A 24,141-nucleotide genomic window follows, 5' to 3' on the forward strand; every position below is an offset into this window, starting at 1 on the left:
ACAAACAAGCACTGGAATCTAGACCCAACACAGGCTGTGTTTCGGCAAAATAAGTCTTCCTCAGGGGTCCTTTTGAGAGTCAGAAATCCAATATGCAAAATAAAAAATAATAAAATAACATAGAATTAACAAAAACATAACATCGATGATACAAATAAAACAACAATAATAAAACCAACATATCTAAATTAAAAAATAGATGAGTCTCTACCCCAAAGCCTCACCTCCACCTCCAAGCAGGAGGAGTTTTGAGGGTCTCCATTCTGTGTCATCTTAGAGCAGATGGGTTGAATTTGCAAAAGGGACTGAAACTTAAGACCAGAAGCACTGGTTATCCATTAGTGCAGATTTCATATAGATTCAGAATTCATCCATGCACATTCATACTTCATCACTCTCTGAGTTAACTAAACTAAACCTTAAGCTTATATACCGCATCTTCTCTATAAATATAGAGCTCGACACGGTTTACAAAAATTAAAAGGGAAGTACAGTGGGAGTTGGTGGTAGGGGGAAGCAGAAATGTACATTTTTGAAAATATCCAAGGTTTCATGTTGATGCTTAGGTAGCGTGTGCCTGAAGGTTCTACACTTTATATGAAATCTGCGTATATGTATAAGGCCCATACCATCTTCAGCTCTCAGGATGTATGATCTGTGTTGCAGATATAGCTTCTGAACCACTTCTCCAAGCAAGAACCTGATTCTCTTCCTGATCCAAAATTGGACACTCTTTTCCACTCTTTAACAATCCTCTATACCCTCCCTTCCAAAATCTCTCTCTATATCAGCAACTCCTGGAGTAATTTTCCATGGTTGGCAGCTTTCTTCCACTCTGGGCTAGAAATCCACCTCTTAAGCTGGAAAACAGAAAATCTTTCATGCATACTAGGCATTTGGTACTTACAGTACTTCTCTGGTTCTCTCTCACTCATGATTCTCTCAGAGCCTAAGTTTACTCTCTCTTCTTGACAGCAAGGGAACTCTACCCTTAAATCCCAGAATGAAGAAAAAAGAAAAGGGAGCTTGATAGGCTCCTCTGCTATTTAGAAACAGCTTTCCTGAAACACCTACTTTTGAGGAGTGTCTATACAACCTGTACATTTTCCAGGACATCACTGGTCAGTGTCTGTGGAGACAGATAATTAGTAAGTTCTTGAGGAGGAGGTAAGAGATCTACATGTGCCAGAAATAGTATTCAAGGTGATAAGGAGGAACTGAAACAAATCTTGGTAAATCTGGAAAATGTATTGAGAGAAACTGACAAATTGAAGAGCAGTAAATCACCTGGCCCTGATGGTATACACTATAGGATACTGAAATAATTGAGTGAAATGGTGTGGTAGTCGTGTTAGTCCACTTTTTAAGGTAATATATAGAAATAAAACAAAAAGGAATATTGGACTAACTTACCTCTTCCTTTACAAAGCGGTGTTAGCATTTTTAGCACCTGCCATGGCGGTAAGAACTCTGACTCTCATAGAAATATGAGCATTGGAGTTTTTATCGCTGTGGCCAGCACTAAGTGCAGATTTGTAAAGGAGGGCCTTAGTGTATTGTTTATCTTTCAAGGTAACCCTTCATCTTCAGATCATAAACCTATTAGTGATCTGTAATGTGCTGTCATAATTGTCCATGGTATCTGAAGATTGGAAGATGGCTAATGTAATGCCAATATTTCAGTAAGGTTCCAGGAGAATCCAGTATATTACAGATTGGTATACCTGATGCCAGTGCCAGGCAAAATGATAAAAATGATTATAAAGATTACAATTATTGAGCACATAGACAAACATGGTATATAGGACGCGTCAACATGGATTCAGACAAGGGAAGTCTTGCCTCACCAGTTTGCTACATTTTTTTGAAGGCATGAATATTCATATGGATAAAGGTGAGCCAATTGATGTAGTATATCTAGATTTTCAGAAAGCTTTTGACAAAATCCCTCATGAGACCCTAAGAAAATTAGGAAGCAAAGTTTTGTTATGGATTTGGAACCGGTCCATCAAGCCCAGTAGCCTGTTCTCACGGTGGTCGATCCAGGCCACTAGTACCTGGCCAAAACCCAAAGAGTAGCAACATTCCATACAGAATCCCAAGGAATAGCAAGATTCCGGAATCCCAAAGAGTAGCAACGTTCCATACAGAATCCCAAAGAGTAGCAACATTGCATGCTACCGATCCAGGGCAAGCAGTAGCTTTCCCCATGTCTTTCTTAATAACAGACTAAGGACTTTTCCTCCAGGAACTTGTCCAAACCTTCCTTAAAACCAGCTACGCTACCCGCTCTTACCACATCCTCTGGCATAGAAAACAGAGAGTCGGGTTAAATGGCCAGTTCTTTCAATGGCGAAAAGTGAATAGTAGAGTGCAATTTCAGCTGGACAATGTGTGGTAAGCAGGTCCTGTTGCAAGCAGGGAACAGAAAGCATTCTCTGGATCTGAAGTGCATGCAAATCTGTCTCACACATATTCATTGGGATGGTTAGGTGTGCATCCAGACCTGGAATGGGAAGCACTGGTTTGTAGGAGAGATGAGCGGTCGCACTGGAGGACTAGGAGACAAAGGTTTTGTCTTCTCCTGTGTTTTGTTGCTTCTAGTAAATATTGCATTCAGATTCATTTGAGAAAATATTTAGTTTTGATTAAGCAGCCTGCTGTGTCTGTGCCCTATGCCAGGATCCAAACAGTGCCTTGTTTAGTGAGAGAGGAATGGTCCAGTTCTTCTCAGACAGTAAATCCTCTGTTTTGCTTTACTAGCTTCAGCAAAAAAAAAAAAAAAAAATTAAAAAAAATCCACTTCTTTCCATCTCTTGCAGCATTAAAGCAGCAAAATTTGCCTTCAAATAATGTTTCCTTTTTATTATTCAAAAGAACAGTCCTGAGTATTCACTGGCCCTGCTTCGCTATTAGGATTTAGCTCACCCTCTTTTTCCTAGTATCTCAGGGTGAGTGGCAGTTGGTATCTTCCTGTCTTGCTCACAATTTTCAGTCTGTACCTAAGGAATGGAAGGTTAAGTCACTTGTCCAAGATCATAAGCAGTTCTGCCTTCCCTGGTTCCTCCACTCTGGCCAATAGACTCGCCATTCATTTCTGAAAAGTATTTCCATTTTTTTTCTGTCTAACTCTTTAAGAAAACCTCTGAAACAAAAGTGTATTTATCAGGTGTATTTTTATTACGCAGATTCAATATTCACAGGGTTTTTATACTATTTGGGAGGGTCTGCAGGGCTCCAGTTCAACTTAACCAATTTCATTACAGACATTTCAGCCTGTCCCAAATTTCTAGCAGCCTTAGCCTGAGGCATCATGGGATAAAATTAAGGACTTTAAAGCCCACACTGCACTGGGGGAGTAAGTTGAAAAGCAGGCCTGGTCTGGAGAAAGGTTAAGATAGGAGCATCCACTTTGGTCTCTTGTGGGAAAAGTGGAATGTATGAATTGTTCATTCAATTAATCTCTGACGTGTGTATTCCAGTCCAAAGGAAAGCTGGGATTCCTCATATCTGCTCTTCCAGGAATAATATTAACACAACTGTGTCTCTGCACTTTTTCCACTTAAATGCAGCTCATCTGCAGTTCTAGGAATATTCTTTAATCTTTCTTACAAGACCTCAGCGTTTTGTGTGTCTGACATCCATCGGTGGATCATGTACTAAATGGAATCATGCAAACTGAACTGCAGAAGAATACCAAATTATGTTGTTCTTATTCATTATTCTCCTGCCTGAGTTTGCAAAAGAAAGAAACCAAAGTAGCAGCTTGAGGATCTGAATATGTAAATTTAGGCCTGGATTCTCTATAGAGCGTCAATATCAGCAGCTGCAGATCAAACTTGTTCTATAGGAACCTACAGACTCCCTCCTTTTCTCTTAATTCTTTAAGGGTTTGACTTTAACTGTATTTTATATTTTGTTTATTTTTTGTTCCCTACCCTATTTAATTTTTACATTTATTTATTTTAAAATTTTATTGTAAACCCACCGCTTAGATTTACCTTTGGTTTTATATTTGCGGTATATTAAATAAATTGATTTTGAACTTGTGTGTCAGTCACAGAGAATCACACTTCCATGAAAGATAGGTGCCAGAAATGTAGGCCAAGGCTTTCCGGGCCTATACAGCAATAAAAATTATTACTAACTCCAAAAAATATGATCATGTCACAACTCTTCTACAAAAAGCACACTGGTTATCAATTTCGCACAGAATAATCTATAAAATTGCCCTGATAACCTTCAAAATCCAACAAACCAATGCACCAATATTTCTAGATCGTTTTTTGATACCATATTCTCCAGCCAGGACACTTAGATCAACGGAACAGCATTTGTTGACTATCCCTTCTCTAAAAATAATAGGTACCAGAAGATCTACAATTTTTACAGTCATAGCACCCCAGCTTTGGAACAATTTACCAATCTATCGACGTGGAGAAACCTCATTAGAAAAATTTAAAAGCACATTAAAATGCTGCCTATACAAAGACGCATTTGAGTCATAGATAGGATAATTCATCTATCATTAATCCCAGGCTCAAATACCCAATTTTAACCAGACCTTATGTATAGGTTACAACCTCCCCTATCCTCTTTTTAGTTTTTTTTTTCCTTAAATGTACTTTTACTTTCCTCAAAGATTGTAGTTCAACCCTCTCTTTTTTTTTTGGTGGGGGGGGGAGATTGGGAATGCAGTATATCCTTCCTTCCTCTGGGGTGAGTGTGGGTGGGGGGGAGTAGGAATAAGTCAGTGTGTGTTTGGGGGTACAGTTGTCTCTTGGGGGGTGGAGTAGGATTGAGTGAGTGTGTGGTTGGGGGTATAGTTGTCTCTTGGGGGGAGTAGGATTGAGTGAGTGTGAGGTTGGGGGTATAGTTGTCTCTTGGGGGGAGTAGGATTGAGTGAGTGTGTGGTTGGGGGTATAGTTGTCTCTTGGGGGTGGAGTAGGATTGAGTGAGTGTGTGGTTGGGGGTATAGTTGTCTCTTGGGTGGAGTAGGATTGAGTGAGTGTGTGGTTGGGGGTATAGTTGTCTCTTGGGATTGGAGTAGGATTGAGTGAGTGTGTGGTTGGAGGTATAGTTGTCTCTTGGGGGTGGAGTAGGATTGAGTGAGTGTGTGGTTGGGGGTATAGTTGTCTCTTGGGTGGAGTAGGATTGAGTGAGTGTGTGGTTGGGGGTATAGTTGTCTCTTGGGGGTGGAGTAGGATTGAGTGAGTGTGTGGTTGGCGGTATAGTTGTCTCGGGGTGGAGTAGGAATGAGTGAGTGTGTGGTTGGGGGTATAGTCTCTTGGGGTGTGGGGTAGGATTGGGTGAGTGTGTGGTTGGGGGTATAGTTGTCTCGTGGGGGAGAGTAGGATTGAGTGAGGGTGTGGTTGGGGGTATGGTTGTGTCTTGGGGGTGGAGTAGGAATGAGTGAGTGTGTGGATGGGGATATGGTTGTGTCTTGGGGGTGGAGTAGGAATGAGTGAGTGTGTGGTTGGGAGTATAGTTGTCTCTTGGGGTGTGGGGTAGGATTGGGTGAGTGTGTGGTTGGGGGTATAGTTGTCTCGTGGGGGAGAGTAGGATTGAGTGAGTGTGTGGTTGGGGGTATGGTTGTGTCTTGGGTGGAGTAGGATTGAGTGAGTGTGTTTGGGGGTATAGTTGTCTCTTGGGGGGTGGAGTAGGATTGAGTGAGTGTGGTTGGGGTATAGTTGTCTCTTGGGATGTGGGGTAGGATTGAGTGAGTGTGTGGTTGGCTGTATGGTTGTCTCTTGGGGGGTGGAGTAGGATTGAGTGAGTGTGTGATTGGGGGTATAGTTGTCTCGTGGGGGAGAGTAGGATTGAGTGAGTGTGTGGTTGGGGGTATAGTTGTCTCTTGGGGGTGGGGTAGGATTGAGTGAGTGTGTGGTTGGGGGTATAGTTGTCACGTGGGGGAGAGTAGGATTGAGTGAGTGTGTGGTTGGGGGTATGGTTGTCTCTTGGGTGTGGGGTAGGATTGAGTGAGTGTGTGGTTGGGGGTATGGTTGTCGCTTGGGGGGTGGAGTAGGATTGAGTGAGTGTGTGGTTGGGGGTATACTTGTCTCTTGGGGTAGAGTAGGATTGAGTGAGTGTGTGGTTGGGGGTATGGTTGTTTCTTGGGGGATGGGGTAGGATTGAGTGAGTGCGTAGTTGGGGTATGGTTGTCTCTTGGGGGGGTGGAGTAGGATTGAGTGAGTGTGTGGTTGGGGGTATAGTCTCGTGGGGTGGAGTAGGATTGAGTGATTGTGTGGTTGGGGGTATGGTTGTGTCTTGGGGCGTGGAGTAGGATTGAGTGAGTGTGTGGTTGCGGGTATAGTTGTCTCGTGGGGGAGAGTAGGATTGAGTGAGTGTGTGGTTTGGGGTAAGGTTGTCTCTTGGGTGGAGTAGGATTGAGTGAGTGTGTGATTGGGGGTATAGTTGTCTCTTGGGGTGGAGTAGGATGAAGTGAGTGTGTGGTTGGGGGTATAGTTGTCTCTTGGGGGTGGAGTAGGATTGAGTGAGTATGTGGTTGGGGGTATAGTTGTCTCCTCGGGAGGGGGAAGTGGGATTGAGTGAGTGTGTGGTTGGGGATATAGTTTTTCTTGGTGGGGGTGTAGGATTGAGTGAGTGTGTGGTTGGGGGTATAGTTGTCTCCTCGGGAGGGGGAAGTGGGATTGAGTGAGTGTGTGGTTGGGGGTATAGTTGTCTCTTGGGGGGAGTAGGATTGAGTGAGTGTGTGGTTAGGGATATAGTTTTTCTTGGTGGGGGAGTAGGATTGAGTGAGTGTGTGGTTGGGGGTATATCTGTCTCCTCGGGAGGGGGCAGTGGGATTGAGTGAATGTGTGGTTGGGGGTATAGTTGTCTCCTCGGGAGGGGGGAGTAGGATTGAGTGATGTGTGGTTGGGGGGTATAGTTGTCTCTTGGGGGTGGAGTAGGATTGAGTGAGTGTGTGGTTGGGGGTATAGTTGTCTCTTGGGGGGTGGAGTAGGATTGAGTGAGTGTGTGGTTGGGGGTATAGTTGTCTCTTGGGGGGACTAGGATTGAGTGAGTGTGTGGTTGGTATAGTTGCCTCTTGGAGAGGATTAGGATTGAGTGAGTGTGTGGTTGGGGGTATAGTTGTCTCTTGGTGGGGAGTAGGATTGAGTGAATGTGTGGTTGGGGGTATAGGTGTCTCATGGGGGGAGTAGGATTGAGGGAGTGTGTGTTTGGGGGTATAGTTGTCTCCTGGGGGAGTAGGATTGAGTGAATGTGTGATTGGGGGTATAGTTGTCTCTTCAGGAGGGGGGAGTAGGATTCAGTGTGTGGTTGGGGGTATAGTTGTCTCCTGGGGGGAGTAGGATTGAGTGAGTGTGTGTTTGGGGGTATAGTTGTCTCCTGGGGGGAGTAGGATTGAGTGAGTCTGTTGTTGGGGGTACAGTTGTCTCTTGGGGGTGGAGTAGGATTGAGTGAGTGTGGTTGGGGGTATAGTTGTCTCTTGGGGGGAGTAGGATTCAGTGTGTGGTTGGGGGTATAGTTGTCTCTTGGGGGGAGTAGGATTGAGTGAGTGTGTGGTTGGGGGTATAGTTGTCTCTTGGGGGGAGTAGGACTCAGTGTGTGGTTGGGGGTATAGTTGTCTCTTGGGGGAGTAGGATTGAGTGAGTATGTGGTTGGGGGTATAGTTGTCTCTTGGGGGAGTAGGATTGAGTGAGTGTGTGGTTGGGGGTATAGTTGTCTCTTGGGGGTGGAGTAGGATTGAGTGAGTGTGTGGTTGGCGGTATAGTTGTCTCTTGGAGGTGGAGTAGGATTGAGTGAGTGTGTGGTTGGGGGTATAGTTGTCTCTTGGGGGTGGAGTAGGATTGAGTGAGTGTGTGGTTGGGAGTATAGTTGTCTCTTGGGGTGTGGGGTAGGATTGAGTGAGTGTGGTTGGGGGTATACTTGTCTCGTGGGGGCGAGTAGGATAGAGTGAGTGTGTGGTTGGGGGTATAGTTGTGTCTTGGGGGCTGGAGTAGGATTGAGTGAGTGTTTGTGGGGTATAGTCTCTTGGGGTGTGGAGTAGGATTGAGTGAGTGTGGTTGGGGTATAGTTGTCTCTTGGGGTGTGGAGTAGGATTGAGTGAGCGTGGTTGGGATATAGTTGTCTCTCGGGGTGTGGGGTAGGATTGAGTGAGTGTGTGGTTGGGGTTATGGTTGTCTCGGGGCGTGGTGTAGGATTGAGTGAGTGTGTGGTTGGGGGTATAGTTGTCTCTTGGTGGTGGAGTAGGATTGGGTGAGTGTGTGGTTGGGGGTATAGTTGTCTCATGGGGGAGAGTAGGATTGAGTGAGTGTGTGGTTGGGGGTATGGTTGTCTCTTGGGGGTGGGGTAGGATTGAGTGAGTGTGTGGTTGGGGGTATAGTTGTCTCGTGGGGGAGAGTAGGATTGACTGAGTGTGGTTGGGGGTATGGTTGTTTCTTGGGGGATGGGGTAGGATTGAGTGCGTGTGTGGTTGGGGGTATGGTTGTCTCTTGGGGAGTGGAGTAGGATTGAGTGAGTGTGTGGTTGGGGGTATAGTTGTCTCGTAGGGGAGAGTAGGATTGAGTGAGTGTGTGGTTGGGGGTAAGGTTGTCTCTTGGGGGGTGGAGTAGGATTGAGTGAGTGTGTGGTTGGGGGTAAGGTTGTCTCTTGGGGGGTGGAGTAGGATTGAGTGAGTGTGTGGTTGTGGGTATAGTTGTCTGGTAGGGGAGAGTAGGATTGAGAGAGTTTGTGGTCCTGGGTATGGTTGTTTCTTGGGGGGTGTGGTAGGATTGAGTGAGTGTGTGGTTGGGGGTATAGTTGTGTCTTGGGGGTGGAGTAGGATTGAGTGAGTGTGTGGTTGGGGGTATAGTTGTCTCTTGGGGTGTGGGGTAGGATTGAGTGAGTTTGTGGTTGGGGGTATAGTTGTCTCATGGGGGTGGAGTAGGATTGAGTGAGTGAGTGTGTAGTTGGGGGTATAGTCTCGTGGGGGTGGAGTAGGATTGAGTGAGTGTGTGGTTGGGGGTATGGTTGTGTCTTGGGGGGTGGAGTAGGATTGAGTGAGTGTGTGGTTGTGGGTATAGTTGTCTGGTAGGGGAGAGTAGGATTGAGAGAGTTTGTGGTCCTGGGTATGGTTGTTTCTTGGGGGGTGTGGTAGGATTGAGTGAGTGTGTGGTTGGGAGTATAGTTGTCTCCTGGGGGCGGGATTGAAGTTTATCTTTCCTACTCCTTCTGGGGTGGGGGTGGGATATAGTTTTCTCTTTTTTGGGGGGAGGGGAGTGGGATTGCAGTGTATCCCTCCTACTCCCTGTAGGCTGAGTGTGTGAGTGGCAGGTATAGGTGTCTCTTCTTGGGGGGAGGGCGAGTGCAGTAGATCCTTCCTCCCCGCTGGGGGGCGATGCTGGCCGCCTGTCTGTGCAGCCTCCTCTCTCCGCGGGACGCGTTTTCAGATCCAGCCCTCTCCTGCTGGGCGGGGCTCCGGCTGCTGCCGCCGCACTGACAGCCCCGGGCTCGGCTGTGCTCATGTTGTGCGGCTGCAGCCCGGACCCGGCTTCCCTGCAGCCGCCATGTCCGGAGCGCAGCCCGGCTCTAGCAAGTGCCACCGGCGGACCTCGCTGCCCTGCATCCCCCGGGAGCAGGTAAGGGACGGGGAACTTTGTGCAGCTCTCCTTTGTGCCGTGGATTTAGGGGGGGGGGGATCGGGTCTATTCCCTTGACTCCTCCAGGTTCTGGTTGTTGAGCCCAGCCTTGTGCCTCCGTGGTTGCTCTTCATTTCTCTCTTTGGGCACCCACGGGTGGCAAATCCCGCATGTGGAGGGGCTTTCACGTCCCCTCCCCCACCCACCGCTGCACACATCTGGCTCTTGAAAGGGAGCCGACCTTGCCCGTTTCCCAAAAGCTGTGTTGCAAAGTTTCTTCCGAAGAGCCTCTAGTTTTAGGGAAAGTTACAGCGCTGAAGGAATTTGGATCCCCCGTGGATTGAGAGAGGCCACGACTCAAAGTTCCTGTTCCAAAGAGCTGCTCAGACTTTGGTCCCCAGAGAAAGCTGGGGACAGCAATCCCTCTCGGAAAATGCCAGGCAGGAGCCAGGAGGTCTCTGCTGGTTGGTAGGTGGTGCTGGGCTGAAGTGGAACCCCTGGCCAGTCAGGGAGAAAATAAATGTACCCCCCCCCCCCATTGCTTTTTTGTTTGTTCACAGAGTGACTCTAAATTTAAATGCTAATATAGGCTGCCAATCTCACCCTAGCCCTGAATTTACCCTGTTTGCCCACCCCTTGTGATGGGGAGGGGGGGGGGATCTTTCTCTAAACCAGGGCCTAAGATCCATTTGGGACTTTAGGATACTGGCAATAGATGTGACCCGCTGAACAAATTCCATACCACTAGTGGGGTATGTGACTTTTTTATGGCAACTGCATAATCCTACCCGCCTCAGGCTGCACTTCTTAGTTCTTTAGAAAACGAGAACTATTTATGAGTTAAAAATGTAATTAACCCCGCATTAAGTACTTGCAGCTTACAGGCTGTGGGACTGTAAAACATGGAAGTTGAACCAGTCCTAAAAGTACACAAACCTTTCTGTCTGTTGTTTCTAAGCTCAATTTGGGTGTCCTTTTCACTCAGTGGATTTTTTTTTTTTTTGCCTTAGTTTATTAAAGCAACAATAAAATACAAAAAAAAACAAATAACAGTGAACAGAAATAAGAGATGCATACATCACCGGAAAGAATTAGACTAGACATTAGACATTAGAACAGACCTACAAAGCTATTTTACCTTATGTTAGTCTATGTCCTTACGGAAAATGCTGCAATTGTAAAACACCCTATGTCCACTAAGTCTGTACAGTAAAACCTTGGATTGCAAGTAACTTGGTTTGCAAGTGTTTTGCAAGACAAGCAAAATATTTTATTAAATTTTAGCTTGATATACAAGCAATGTCTTGCAATACAAGTACATACAGTATACAGACATCACAACTGAGTCGATGGTTCTTCTCTCTTTGACGCTGTGGGAGTGCAGTGACTGTTCTAAATGATTGTTCTCCCTTGAGAAAAGGAGACTGCGAGGGGATATGATCGAGACCTTCAAAATACTGAAAGGAATCGACAAAATAGAGCAGAAAAAAAACTATTTACATTGTCAAATTTGACACGGACAAGAGGACACGGAATGAAGCTAAGGGGGGATAAGTTCAGGACTAATATCAGGAAGTTCTGCTTCACTCAGAGACACCTGGAATGCTCTCCCAGAGGAGGTTATTGCGGAAGCGAACGTCCTAGGATTCAAAATCAAACTAGATGCACATCTCCTTACGAGAGGCATAGAAGGATATGGGTGACTAAAAATTACAACAGGTGTACACCTGACAGGGCCTCCGCGTGTGCGGAACACCGGACTTGATGGACCGAAGGTCTGATCCGGAGATGGCACTTCTTATGTTCTTATGTTCATAGTTGGGTGCGTTAGATCTCCAATGTATGCAAAAGTATCTCGGGACAGCTTCCAGAAGTTGTGTGATGTCTACTGGGAATCGCTGCTCTTTTCTTCTGATCGTTTCAGGATTTAGAAGCAAATGAACTATTCAAGCCATCCTACGCTCGAGGCCTTGTTTGCAAAGATGCGCTAGCCGATTCTCCCATGCAACAAATGCGACGCAGCCCATTCAATTTCTATGGGCTGCGTTGCATTCCCCCCCCCCCCTCCCCTTGTACAAAACCGTAGCACGTTTTTTTTAGCGCTGGGAATTCTATGAGCATCGGAGCTGTTACCACCACGGCTGGCGCTAAAAAAACAGAGGAGGGCGACGAAAATGATAGGAGGCTGGCGCCAGAAGACGTATGAGGAGAGACTGGAAGCCCTGAATATGTATACCCTAGAGGAAAGGAGAGACAGGGGAGATATGATTCAGACGTTCAAATACTTGAAGGGTATTAACGTAGAACAAAATCTTTTCCAGAGAAAGGAAAATGGTAAAACCAGAGGACATAATTTGAGGTTGAGGGGTGGTAGATTCAGGGGCAACGTTAGGAAATTCTACTTTACAGAGAGGGTGGTGGATGCCTGGAATGCGCTCCCGAGAGAGGTGGTGGAGAGTAAAACTGTGACTGAGTTCAAAGAAGCGTGGGATGAACACAGAAGATTTAGAATCAGAAAATAATATTAAAGATTGAACTAGGCCAGTTACTGGGCAGACTTGCACGGTCTGTGTCTGTGTATGGCCGTTTGGAGGATGGGCAGGGAAGGGCTTCAATGGCTGGGAGGGTGTAGACGGGCTGGAGTAAGTCTTAACAGAGATTTCGGCAGTTGAAACCCAAGCACAGTACCGGGTAAAGCTTTGGATTCTTGCCCAGAAATAGCTAAGAAGAAAAAATTCAAAAATTTAAATTGAATCAGGTTGGGCAGACTGGATGGACCATTCGGGTCTTTATCTGCCGTCATCTACTATGTTACTATGTTACTTCTCAGGTAGTGGATTAAGTCAGCAAGCAAGAGCTGCAAAAATGTGACTCAGCTAAACGCAACAGAAAATGACACGGGCACAGGAACTCAATTTCCCCGTCCCCGCGAGTTTTGTCGCTGTAACTGCCCCATTCCTGTAAGCTCTGGCTTAACCACACAAGCCTCAAACACTTGATTTTAAAGTGTTTGAGGCTTGTGCAGATGAGGACGGAGCTTGCAGGAACGGGGCAGGGACAGGAAAAAAATTAGTCCCCCTGTCATTCTCTAGTCTGCACAATGGATTCTTGTGAACTAGATACAACGCAGACACACCCAAATTTCATGCAATTTCAGAAAATTAAGCCAAATCTAATTTTTCATTATTTTTATTGAAAATTTTCTGTATACATAATAAACGCTAACAAGAAAAAAACAGTCGTTAACACCCAAGCAAAGATGATGCACTGGAAAATGTAATAATGAGCACAATAACACAGGTCCCCTTATATCAAGCTGCCTTAGGGGTTTTTTAAATCCCCGGCCGCTGTGCTGAAAGCTCTGATGAAAGTTGAAGGTTTTACCGCAGCGGCCGGCGATAAAAGGGGGCCTAATGAGGAAAAAAATATTGCTTAAGAATCAGGGGGGCAAACATCCAGTTTCTAAAACCGACTGTTAAGCGGAGATTTACTTTCTAAAATATTTTTCATCATTTCTAATCTAATCTAATCCTTAGGTTTGTCTACCGCATCATCTCCACGTTCGTAGAGCTCGGCGCGGTTTACAGTAGAAGAAATAGGAAGGAACTACAACAGAGGGTTAGAGGTAGAAGGGTGAAGAAAATTTAGAGGACTTGGGATGCCAAGATATAAGAGTTTCCTAAGTTGGAGGGAGACTTACATTTTTTGAGAAAAGCCAGGTTTTTCAGATGTTCTATAGAGTAAAACACAATTCCAGCATTTAACATAACTTAACAGAGATTCTTATATACCGCAACTGTCACATAGTAAGAAATAGTAGCCAATCATAGTAGATTAATCAAAGTACTTGCCAAACAAAAGAGATGGATATACGAGTACTAGCTTGTTTCTCCCACATTGCTGCCTGATAGGCTACGATTTTACTAAAGAGGTGTTGCTCTAGACTCATGGAGAAGGGACTTGGTAACTTGTTTTCTTTAAAAATTAAAAAAATGCCATGTATGTAAAACTTCGTATCTGGTCGTTTTGGGGACTGTAAAACGCCATTCAATTTGCCATCCTTCTGGTGGTTTAAAGGTGGTCCTGGCTGTTGGGCATGTTTCAAGCCAAGCTCACTGCATTTCATGATATTCCACATCGAAATACCGTGTGGAGAGAGAGAGAGTAGGACAAGGATGCAACACAGGTTTCGACAAGTGATGGGGAAAGCTGACCCTGACACTTGACCAGCTTTCCTCAAAGCCCAGAATTTCTATGGGATGCTCCTTACGTGATGGCATTTCTAGCGGAGATCCTCCCCTCCCCTTTCCATAGGATCTTGGGAGCCTGGTTTGTTGGGATGTCAACCATAATGCATATTTATTGTAGGAGCTAGATCTGCATACAATGAATATGCATAAAATGAATTTGCATAGACTGAATATGCATTTTGTGATCAACCTGAAAATCTGTCTCGCTTGATAAGAGGCTGAGTGGTTCTGTGATAGAGGAAGGGGCTGGATGCTTTCCTTCCATTTATTTAATTTCTCAGGGCACCTCTCTCCAGTAGCCTGCCATTTGAAAGGAGAATCGTTTCTCCAGTCTCATTGGGTCCCTAAAACTCAGCACACATCAGACTTCTGCCCTAACAGACTTACCGAGAAGGCAGAAATCTTTCAAGATTTGCACATGCCGAAGAGAGCTTTAACCAAGCTCTTGGAGAAGATTTGGAAAGGCTTTAGAGAAGAGACTTATCAGTCAATGTCTTGGCTTCACTTTGCTTGCTTGCTGGTGTTAGGTAATTAGAGAATGAAACGGTGACAAAATTCATCACCGTTCCCGTCCCCGCGGATAACTGTGGGAAATAATCCCATTTCATTTTTTAGTGTCTATTTCAGCCTCAGTCCTTCTACACCAGCATTCTTCAAAGCAAAGCTTGCGGGTCAGTGGTTGTGGCCATTCATACTCCGATTCTTATGTGAGCCAAGGATAATGAAGCCATTGTGACATCACTGATGTGATTGGCTCTTAGGCACTGGAGGAATGAGGCATTATGACATCACAATATCTGCTCTGGATACCAGAGGCTGTCATTCTTCAGTGTCTATCTCAACCTCAGTCCTTCTACACCAGCATTCTTCAAAGCAAAGCTTGCGGGTCAGTGGTTGTGGCCATTCATACTCTGATTCTTCCCTCTCTCCTTAAAGGATGACATGAAGATGGTTTCCCGAGGTTATCCGCGGGGACGGGAACGGTGATGAATTCTGTCACCGTGTCATTCTCTATTAGGTATCCTAAGCGAACCGTCAGCTTTGTCAGCCTCTTAACTTTCAGACTGTAGCGACACCTTGAACAATCAAAATCACCATGTGTTGAATACTAAACTTTTGTTTGATTTAATTTCACAAAATAAGGAGTTGTGTGGCTTGACTGTAGCTTTTCTCGGGGTGCCATCCTAGGTGACCCCGATGTCTTGCTCTTCACTCTTAGTCCTCGAGGATTGCCATCAGGTCGGGGTTTCTGGCTACCCCTAATCCAAAAAAGCCATTTAAATAAATATAAATTAATAGTGTCAAAATATTTTTTTATTTTACATATATCTAATAGAAAAATCACACACAAATCACTATAAATCACAATCCTCAGCCTTTCTCTCTGTCTCTCTGCCTCTGTCACTCACTCACTCTCTCTCCCCCACTCACTCCTGCCTTTCTCACTCACTCCTGCCTTTCTCTCTCACTCTCTCTGCCTCTGTCCCTCACTCACTCTCTCTCCCCCCACTCACTCCTGCCTTTCTCTCGCTCTCACTCTCTGCCTCTGTCACTCACTCACTCTCTCTCCCCCACTCACTCCTGCCTTTCTCTCACTCTCACTCTCTGCCTCTGTCACTCACTCACTCTCTCTCCCTCACTCACTCCTGCTTTTCTCTCTCACTCTCTGCCTCTGTCACTTACTCACTCTCTCTCCCCCACTCACTCCTGCCTCTCTCTCTGCCTCTGTCCCTCATGCTCTCTCCCCCTCTCACTCCTGCCTTTCTCTCTCACTCACTCTCTCTGCCTCTGTCCCCCACTCACTCCTGCCTTTCTCTCTCACTCTTTCTACCTCTGTCCCTCGCTCACTCTCTCTCCCCCACTCACTCTGCCTTTCTCTCTCATTGGCAATGTACTTCCCTTTTATCCAATGATGAGATTCTTATGGGCTTGAGGATACGGCATAGAGGTTTTGTACTCAGTTCAGCGTTGCAGGGGGATTTGTACTCCTCTGGGCAGTGCACTGGCAGCATCTTATGTAACCATACCCCAAACCCAAAAAATGTACTCTGTTGTACGGTCTGGAGGCTCCTGATAACAGAAGTAACTAACTTGCTTGTCACACACACAAGGAGGGATACCAGATGCACATCCTGACGCAGGACTCGCTTATCCACTCCTTCCTTAGCTGAGATAATATTCAAGCGTCATTCTAACCCCATGTGAAAATTTCTTGACATCAGTTATTCTAAGTTCCATCGTTCCTTCACCTTCTGCTGTCTATTACAATGTGTTATGTGTTCTGCTAACATTGTAATGCACTAAAATATGTCATATCTTGTATTGTTGTTGTTTGACTATTTTACTGCTATAGTTGCACAGTGCCTGTTTTTGACTTATTTTTGCTGTATACTGCCATGAGTGAATTCCTTCAAAAAGACAGAAAATAAATCCTAATAACAAAGCAGCAATAGCGACTCTCCTAAAGCAAATGCACTGAAGCCCATAAGAACTGAATTTGTCGTGGGGGAATTGCTTCTGTGGTTTGTAAAAGGAGCCCTAAGTACGAGTAATTAACTAGTGAACCAACCAACTTCAATCACAGAAAATACTCTGCATTCGTTCCCCAGGATAATCGCTGCTTCCTTATCTGGTCATGAATGTCTCCATATGGAATAGAGAAATTTTTTCTTTTGCCTATAAAAATGATAGAAAGGGGGATTGTTTAACTGGCACTTGAATTTGTGTTGAATGTCAACACTTTTCCATAATGACCTGCAGAAATGGCATAGTGTATAATGTGGGCATGTCATAGGCGTGTCTCCTACTTCCAGAACACTGAAAGCTACGTATGTCCCTCTTACATTTGTGACACAGGGTCTCCGATGGTGTAATTGTAGGTGAATATGTAAAGGGGACACATGGGTGGATGTCACTCCCACTTACACTTATAAGAGCAGGTTGTTCACCCTCTCCAAGGTAGGGAGAACGAGAGGGCACTCTCTAAACCGCTTTGAACTTAGGGTACAGCGGTATATAAGAAATACAATTATTATTATTTTTTTTTAATAAATATTTTTTATTCTTTTTTTAAATTCTTACATCAAGTGAAATACATGTAATACATTCAATTATGAAAAAACACTTGAAATTATTATTAAATGTTCTTACAATGTGAATTAAATAAACCCTTTATCAGAATTTTATATCATATTAATATTACAATAGTTTTCCCTCCCTACCCCTTCTATATGTTCTATACATGTGTTATTATATCTGATCAATAGAATAATTTGTCAATGGTCCCCATATTTTATTAAATTTTTTAATATAACCTTGTTGTAATGCCAATACTTTTTCCATTTTATATATATGACAAATTGAATTCCACCAAAAAGTGTAATTCAATTTAGTGTAATCCTTCCAGTTCTGAGTAATTTGCTGTATGGCGACCCCTGTTAAAATTAATAAAAGTTTATTATTATTAGCTGAAATCGGACTTTGTGTTCTCATTGCTGTTCCAAATAATATTGTATCATATGATAGTCCAACATGATTTTCTAATAAATTATTAATTTGGGGCCAAATTAATTTCCAATTAAAGTTAAAAGGGGATAGATTCCGTACAAATATAAGAAAGTTCTTCTTCACCCAGAGAGTGGTAGAAAACTGCTATTGTATCGGGCGATGGTGCGCCCGCCTCTGGAGTACTGGATATGGCGATACTCGTGAGGGTTCAGAAGAGAGCGACACGTTTGATAAAAAGTATGGAAAACCTTTCATACGCTGAAAGATTGGAGAAACTGGGGCTCTTTTCCCTGGAAAAGCAGAGACTTAGAGGGGACATGATAGAGACTTACAAGATCACGAAGGGCACAGAGAAAGTGGAGAGGGACAGATTCTTCAAACGTTCGAAAACTACAAGAACGAGAGGGCATTCGGAAAAATTGAGAGGGGACAGATTCAGAACCAATGCTAGGAAGTTCTTCTTCACCCAACGGGTGGTGGACACCTGGAACGCGCTTCCAGAGGGCGTGATAGGGCAGAGTACGGTTTTGGGGTTCAAGAAGGGATTAGATGATTTCCTGAAGAAAAAGGGGATAGAAGGGTATATAGATACAGGATTACTATACAGGTCCTGGACCTGATGGGCCCCCGCGTGAGCGGACTGCGCTGTCAAGTCAAAACCGCGGAAGACAAAGGCACGCGCCGACATCTGAGCGTAGTGCGGAGGCGCGCGCCGAATAAAATAACTGTTTTTAGGGGCTACGACGGGGGTGTGTGTGGGGGGGAACCCCCCACTTTACTTTATACAGATTGCGCCGCGTTGTGGGGGTGTTGTGGAGGGTTTGGGGGGTTGTAACCCCCCACATTTTACTGAAAATTTCACTTTTTCCCTAAAAAGTAAAGTGGGGGGGCTCCCCAACAAACCCCCCATCGGAGCCCCTAAAAACTGTCATTTTCTTTGGCGCGCACCTCCGTCTTGCGCTCAGTTGTTGGCGCGCGGTTTTGTCTATGAACCACGAACTGCTGGGCACGATGGACCTCTGCTCTGACCCAGCAGAGGCAATGCTTATGCTCTTCCGGAGTCTGTCATAGGGGAAAACACCCTCCAGGGATTCAAGACAAAGTTAGACAAGTTCCTGGTGAACAAGAGCGTACGCTGGTAGGGTTAGTCTCAGGGCGCTGGTGTTTGACCAGAGGGCCATCGCGTGAGCCACTGGTCTGACCCAGCAGCGGCAATTCTTATGTTCTTCTGGAGTCTGTCATAGGGGAAAACACCCTCCAGGGATTCAAGACAAAGTTAGACAAGTTCCTGGTGAACAAGAGCGTATGCTGGTAGGGTTAGTCTCGGGGCGCTGGTCTTTGACCAGAGGGCCATCGCGTGAGCCACTGGTCTGACCCAGCAGCGGCAATTCTTATGTTCTTCTGGAGTCTGTCATAGGGAAAAACACCCTCCAGGGATTCAAGACAAAGTTAGACAAGTTCCTGGTGAACAAGAGCGTACGCTGGTAGGGTTGGTCTCAGGGCTCTGGTCTTTGACCAGAGGGCCATCGCGTGAGCCACTGGTCTGACCCAGCAGCGGCAATTCTTATGTTCTTCTGGAGTCTGTCATAGGGGAAAACACCCTCCAGGGATTCAAGACAAAGTTAGACAAGTTCCTGGTGAACAAGAGCGTATGCTGGTAGGGTTGGTCTCAGGGCGCTGGTCTTTGACCAGAGGGCCATCGCGTGAGCCACTGGTCTGACCCAGCAGCGGCAATTCTTATGTTCTTCTGGAGTCTGTCATAGGGAAAAACACCCTCCAGGGATTCAAGACAAAGTTAGACAAGTTCCTGGTGAACAAGAGCGTACGCTGGTAGGGTTGGTCTCAGGGCGCTGGTCTTTGACCAGAGGGCCATCGCGTGAGCCACTGGTCTGACCCAGCAGCGGCAATTCTTATGTTCTTCTGGAGTCTGTCATAGGGAAAAACACCCTCCAGGGATTCAAGACAAAGTTAGACAAGTTCCTGGTGAACAAGAGCGTACGCTGGTAGGGTTAGTCTCAGGGCGCTGGTCTTTGACCAGAGGGCCATCGCGTGAGCCACTGGTCTGACCCAGCAGCGGCAATTCTTATGTTCTTCTGGAGTCTGTCATAGGGAAAAACACCCTCCAGGGATTCAAGACAAAGTTAGACAAGTTCCTGGTGAACAAGAGCGTACGCTGGTAGGGTTAGTCTCAGGGCGCTGGTCTTTGACCAGAGGGCCATCGCGTGAGCCACTGGTCTGATCCAGCAGCGGCAATTCTTATGTTCTTCTGTTCTTACACATAACTTCAGCTTCCTCTTTTGAAAACCATCCTTTTCTTTTCGGAATCATGACCAGTTAGTGGCTCCTCAGGCCCACAGTTTAACGCCCTGGTTTAACCCCTGTCCTCACTACACCCGCACCCATCACTCTGCTAGTCTTGCCTTATGGTATTTTCACTTTTTACTAAAGTTTAGAGCCTTTTTGTTACGTTGTATTAGCCACTGAACGTATCGATTGCTGTTCATTAATAGCATATGATGTTCTTCACGTTAAACAGGTAACTTGGAAGGGGCAGCACCTGATTGCCATCTCGAGATGTAGCCCATTGTAGGCTGTATAGAGAGAGGCACAACTAGTAGAAGAAAGAAGGTGTTGATGCCCCTGTACAGGTCGTTGGTGAGGCCCCACTTGGAGTATTGTGTTCAATTTTGGAGACCGTATCTGTCAAAGGACATAAGAAGACTTGAGGCGGTCCAGAGAATGGCAATGAAGATGGTGGAAGGTTTGCGCCAAAAGACATATGAGGAGAGACTGGAAGCTTTGAACATAAGAACATAAATATTGCCATACTGGGACAGACCGAAGGTCCATCAAGCCCAGTATCCTGTTTCCAACAGTGGCCAACCCAGGTTCCAAGTACCAGACAGAAACCCAAAGAGTAGCAACATTCCAGAGCTGAGATTGTGATGTCATAATGCCTCATTCCACCAATGCCTAAGAGCCAACCTCATCAGTGATGTCACAATGGCTTCATTGTCCTATACTTGGCTCACATAACAATTGCCATACTGGGACAGACTGAAGGTCCATCAAGCCCAGTATCCTGTTTCCAACAGTGGCCAACCCAGGTCCTAAATACCAGACAGAAACCCAAAGACTAGCAACATTCCAGAGCAGAGATTGTGATGTCATAATGCCTCATTCCACCAATGCCTAAGAGCCAACCTCTTAAGTGATGTCACAATGGCTTGATTGTCCTAGATTTGGCTCACATAGGAACATAAGAATTGATGTACTGGGACAGACTGAAGGTCTATCAAGCCCAGTATCCTGTTTCCAACAGTGGCCAACCCAGGTCCCAAGTACCAGACAGAAACCCAAAGAGTAGCAACATTCCAGAGCTGAGATTGTGATGTCATAATGCCTCATTCCACCAATGCCTAAGAGCCAACCTCATCAGTGATGTCACAATGGCTTGATTGTCCTAGACTTGGCTCACATAGGAACATAAGAATTGATGTACTGGGACAGAGCGAAGATCCTACAAGCCCAGTAACCTTTTTCCAACAGTGGCCAACCCAGGTCCCAAGTACCAGACAGAAACCAAAGAGAAGCAACATTCCAGAGCTGAGATTGTGATGTCATAATGCCTCATTCCACCAATGCCTAAGAGCCAACCTCTTAAGTGATGTCACAATGGCTTCATCGTCTTAGACTTGGCTTATCTGCCATCATGTTTCTATAGGTCAGGGGTGTCCAACCTGCTGCCCCGTGAAGTATTTAGTGCGGCTCCGGTTGAGGGCAATGCAATGTTTTCCTTCTGCCCTCTTCTGTCTTGCTGCAGTGTTTGCACATTTCTGCGGCTCCAGAAACATTTTTTTTCAGCCAATGCAGCCCAGGGAAGCCAAAAGATTGGACACCCCTGCTACAGGTGATAGGCTCCTGAGCAATCTGAGGAAATACTTTTTTATGGAAACGGTGATAAATGCATGGAACAGTCTCCCGGAGGAGGTGGTAGAAACGGAGACGTGTCTGAATTCAAAAGGGTCTGGGATAGGCACGTGGGATCTCTCGGAGAGAGAAAGAGATAATGGTTACTGTGGATGGACAGACTGGATGGGCCATTTGGCCTTTAGCTGCCGTCATGTTGCTATGTTTCACAGAAGAACATAAGAGCTGCCATATTGGGAGAGAACGAAGGTCCATCAAGCCCAGTATCCCGATTCCAGCAGTGGCCAACCCAGGTCCCAAATATCTGGCAAAATACCAAGAAGCAAAAACAGATTTTATGCTGCTTAACCTAGGAATAAGCTGTGGATTTCCCCAAGTCATCTCAGTAATGGCATATGAACTAAATACAGTGCTCAGCCAACCTGTGTATGCCAGCAAACACCAAAATGTAAATTGGAAGCAGGTGGTCAATATTCTCGGTTTTCCTTTCTTGATAGACAAAAACTAAGCCTGGTGTAAAATGGCCTAGACCATCTCTGATGTGCCGATCCACAGGGCCGGCACCTCCATTGGGCCCAAGACAGTGTTCTGCAGCCGCCGGTCCACAATGCGATCAATGCGGCGTCTTCGGGCCGGCTCCCTGAGTGCTGCAGTGCACAAAACCATGAGAAAAGGATCCTGCGCCTGAACCGGAAGCCTTCTCTCTGTCGTCGCAATGTCAGAGGGAAGGCTTCCAGATGAAGCACGGGATGTGCGCGAGGAGCTGCTTCCCACAGCTTTGTGCAATGCAGCACTCAGGGAGCCGGCCCAAAGACGCCGTGTTGATCATACCATGGACTGGCCTGAAGATAATACCGGGGGGCAGGCCAGAAGGCAAGGTACATGGAGGGAGAGAGACAACAATGATAGGGGAAATGCTTTTATTTTTTTATTTAGTGATTGATTTGTCTGTTTAGGAAGAAATGCATTTGTTTCTTTTCCTCTGGGGTTGTACTGCTTGCAGAGTCTTGCAACTTAGTTTTTGGTCCTGCATTTGCATGGGGTTATCTGGTTTCTGGTAGGAATGAATGTTGAAAAGCATACAGTGTGCTTTGTGTAGTTTAATTTTGTGGTTAACCATTATGTGTTGTTAATACAATTATATTGTGTGTATATATGAAAAATGAATGGAAAAAATGGTGTTACAATTAGTACAATTATGGGGGCGGGATCTGGGGCGGAGATTGGGTGGAGATGGGCACGATTTAGCCCAGTGTTCTTCAACTGCCGGTCTACAAAATAATTAATTTATTTCCGCCGGTCCATAGGTGTCAAAAGGTTGAAGAACGCTGAACTAGAGCATGACGTGGAATCAATTGGGCTCTCTGCTCACTTCTCACACGTATATCCTTGGCAGGAGAAGTGACGCAAGGAAGCTCGAGGAGCAAGAGAAATTCTTCCTGTGCTGCTCGTCTCACCCGCGAATCCTGAACTTTCCCAGTTTCCTCTTTGCTCTTAGTCTGATGGACCTAATTTCATGGCTGTTGCTCGTGCTGAGTAGCCATTATTTTCTGCATCTGCTCTGGAATCCCTCTCGGGGTAATTAATTGCAGCCATACGGATTCCCAGGGATGCCAGCACACACAGTCTTTGCCCCATGAGGAGGGCACCCTGGCGTTCGGTTAATGGAATACTGCTCAAGTACTCTGGCTTGTGGAGACCGTGTGCTCCGAAGGAATCCCAAGTCTTGAATCTTAGCTCCAGAACCTCGTAGAATTGGCAGTTTACTCTTGAAGTCACGAGTTCGAGTTCTTACTCTGGGATTCGTAAGAGAGATCGCTCTGGTTCTCTTAAAATGTTATATCTGATCATTGAGCACTTTGATCTTTCATTGGAGTTGCTGCATAATGTGGACTGTGCACAGTGGAAGTTTGATCTAACAGGGATGTATTGGTTTTCAGAATCATTAATGCTGCAGTTTTTTTTACCCCAGAATATATTTTGAAATAAGTTTCAAATGTGTTTTGCTATATTTTTTACATCTGTTGGTAATTATTGCATGCAAATGGAATTGAAGTTATGCAGAGAGTTAGGCTTTCCACTATTAATTTTTTTTGGGTGAATCGGTCAACAAGAGCAGCTTTTAACAGACCTGAAAGTCAAGAAAAAATTCCAAAAATTTTTTTTAAAAATTGTGTTTTCAAAGCAGAATATATATGAAAGAGGGAGTTTTCAATCTTTTGAGGAGCTGAATGGAGAGATAATTGGGGGATGATGTTTTTCTGTCATTGGCTGAAATTCAGTGTCGTTTCACTGGCCAGGATCGGCTCTCCACCAGTTAAATACCACTAAGCTGGCTAAGCACTAATATTCAGCATGAGATGGTCACTGAATATTTGCACTTAGCTGCTAGCTGGCTATATCGCAAAATTTAAAGTGCTAGCTAGCTAATTTTAGTGGCTAAATCAGACTGCACAAATAGCTGCTATGTTTGGCTACTATAAACGTAGCTGGCCAGCGCTCGCATAAGAACTGGGTCAGACCAGTAGTCCATCTAGCCCAGTCTCCTGTTTCCAATAGTAGCAAATCCAGGACACAAGTACCTGGCAGAAACCCAAATAGTAGCAACATTCCAGAATCTCAAAAAGTAGCAAGATTCCAGAACTTCACATAGTAGCAACATTCTATGCGGAATCCCCAAAAAGTAGCAACATTCCATGCTACTGAACCCAGAGCAAGCAGTGACTTCCCCCAATAGCAGACTATGGATCTTTTCCTCCAGGAACCTGTCCAAACCTTTTTAAAACCCAGCTACGCTAACCACTGTAACCACATCCTCTGATTTAGCCGGCTAAGTTTCTAACTACCGATCCCAGAGCTAGCATTGGCTTCCC

General features: G+C 45.3%; 1 protein-coding gene across 5 annotated transcripts in view; it reads left to right on the forward strand.

Moving 5' to 3' along the window:
• PDE3A (phosphodiesterase 3A) overlaps window positions 1–24,141 on the forward strand; it is a 254,517-nt gene that overhangs the window by 44,730 nt on the left and 185,646 nt on the right. The window contains exon 1 of one of the 5 annotated variants that reach the window (XM_033951585.1): window positions 9,299–9,581. The exons of 2 other annotated variants lie outside the window; for them this stretch is intronic. In XM_033951585.1, the coding sequence (XP_033807476.1) occupies window positions 9,510–9,581 (72 nt within the window). In that variant the 5' untranslated portion in view covers window positions 9,299–9,509. Of the gene's footprint in view, window positions 1–9,298; window positions 9,582–24,141 lie in introns of those variants that run through there. 2 more of the 5 variants (XM_033951588.1, XM_033951587.1) reach the window with 2 other exon arrangements.

The sequence above is a fragment of the Geotrypetes seraphini genome, chromosome 7 (assembly GCF_902459505.1).
Source record: "Geotrypetes seraphini chromosome 7, aGeoSer1.1, whole genome shotgun sequence".
Taxonomy (NCBI): Eukaryota; Metazoa; Chordata; class Amphibia; order Gymnophiona; family Dermophiidae; genus Geotrypetes; species Geotrypetes seraphini.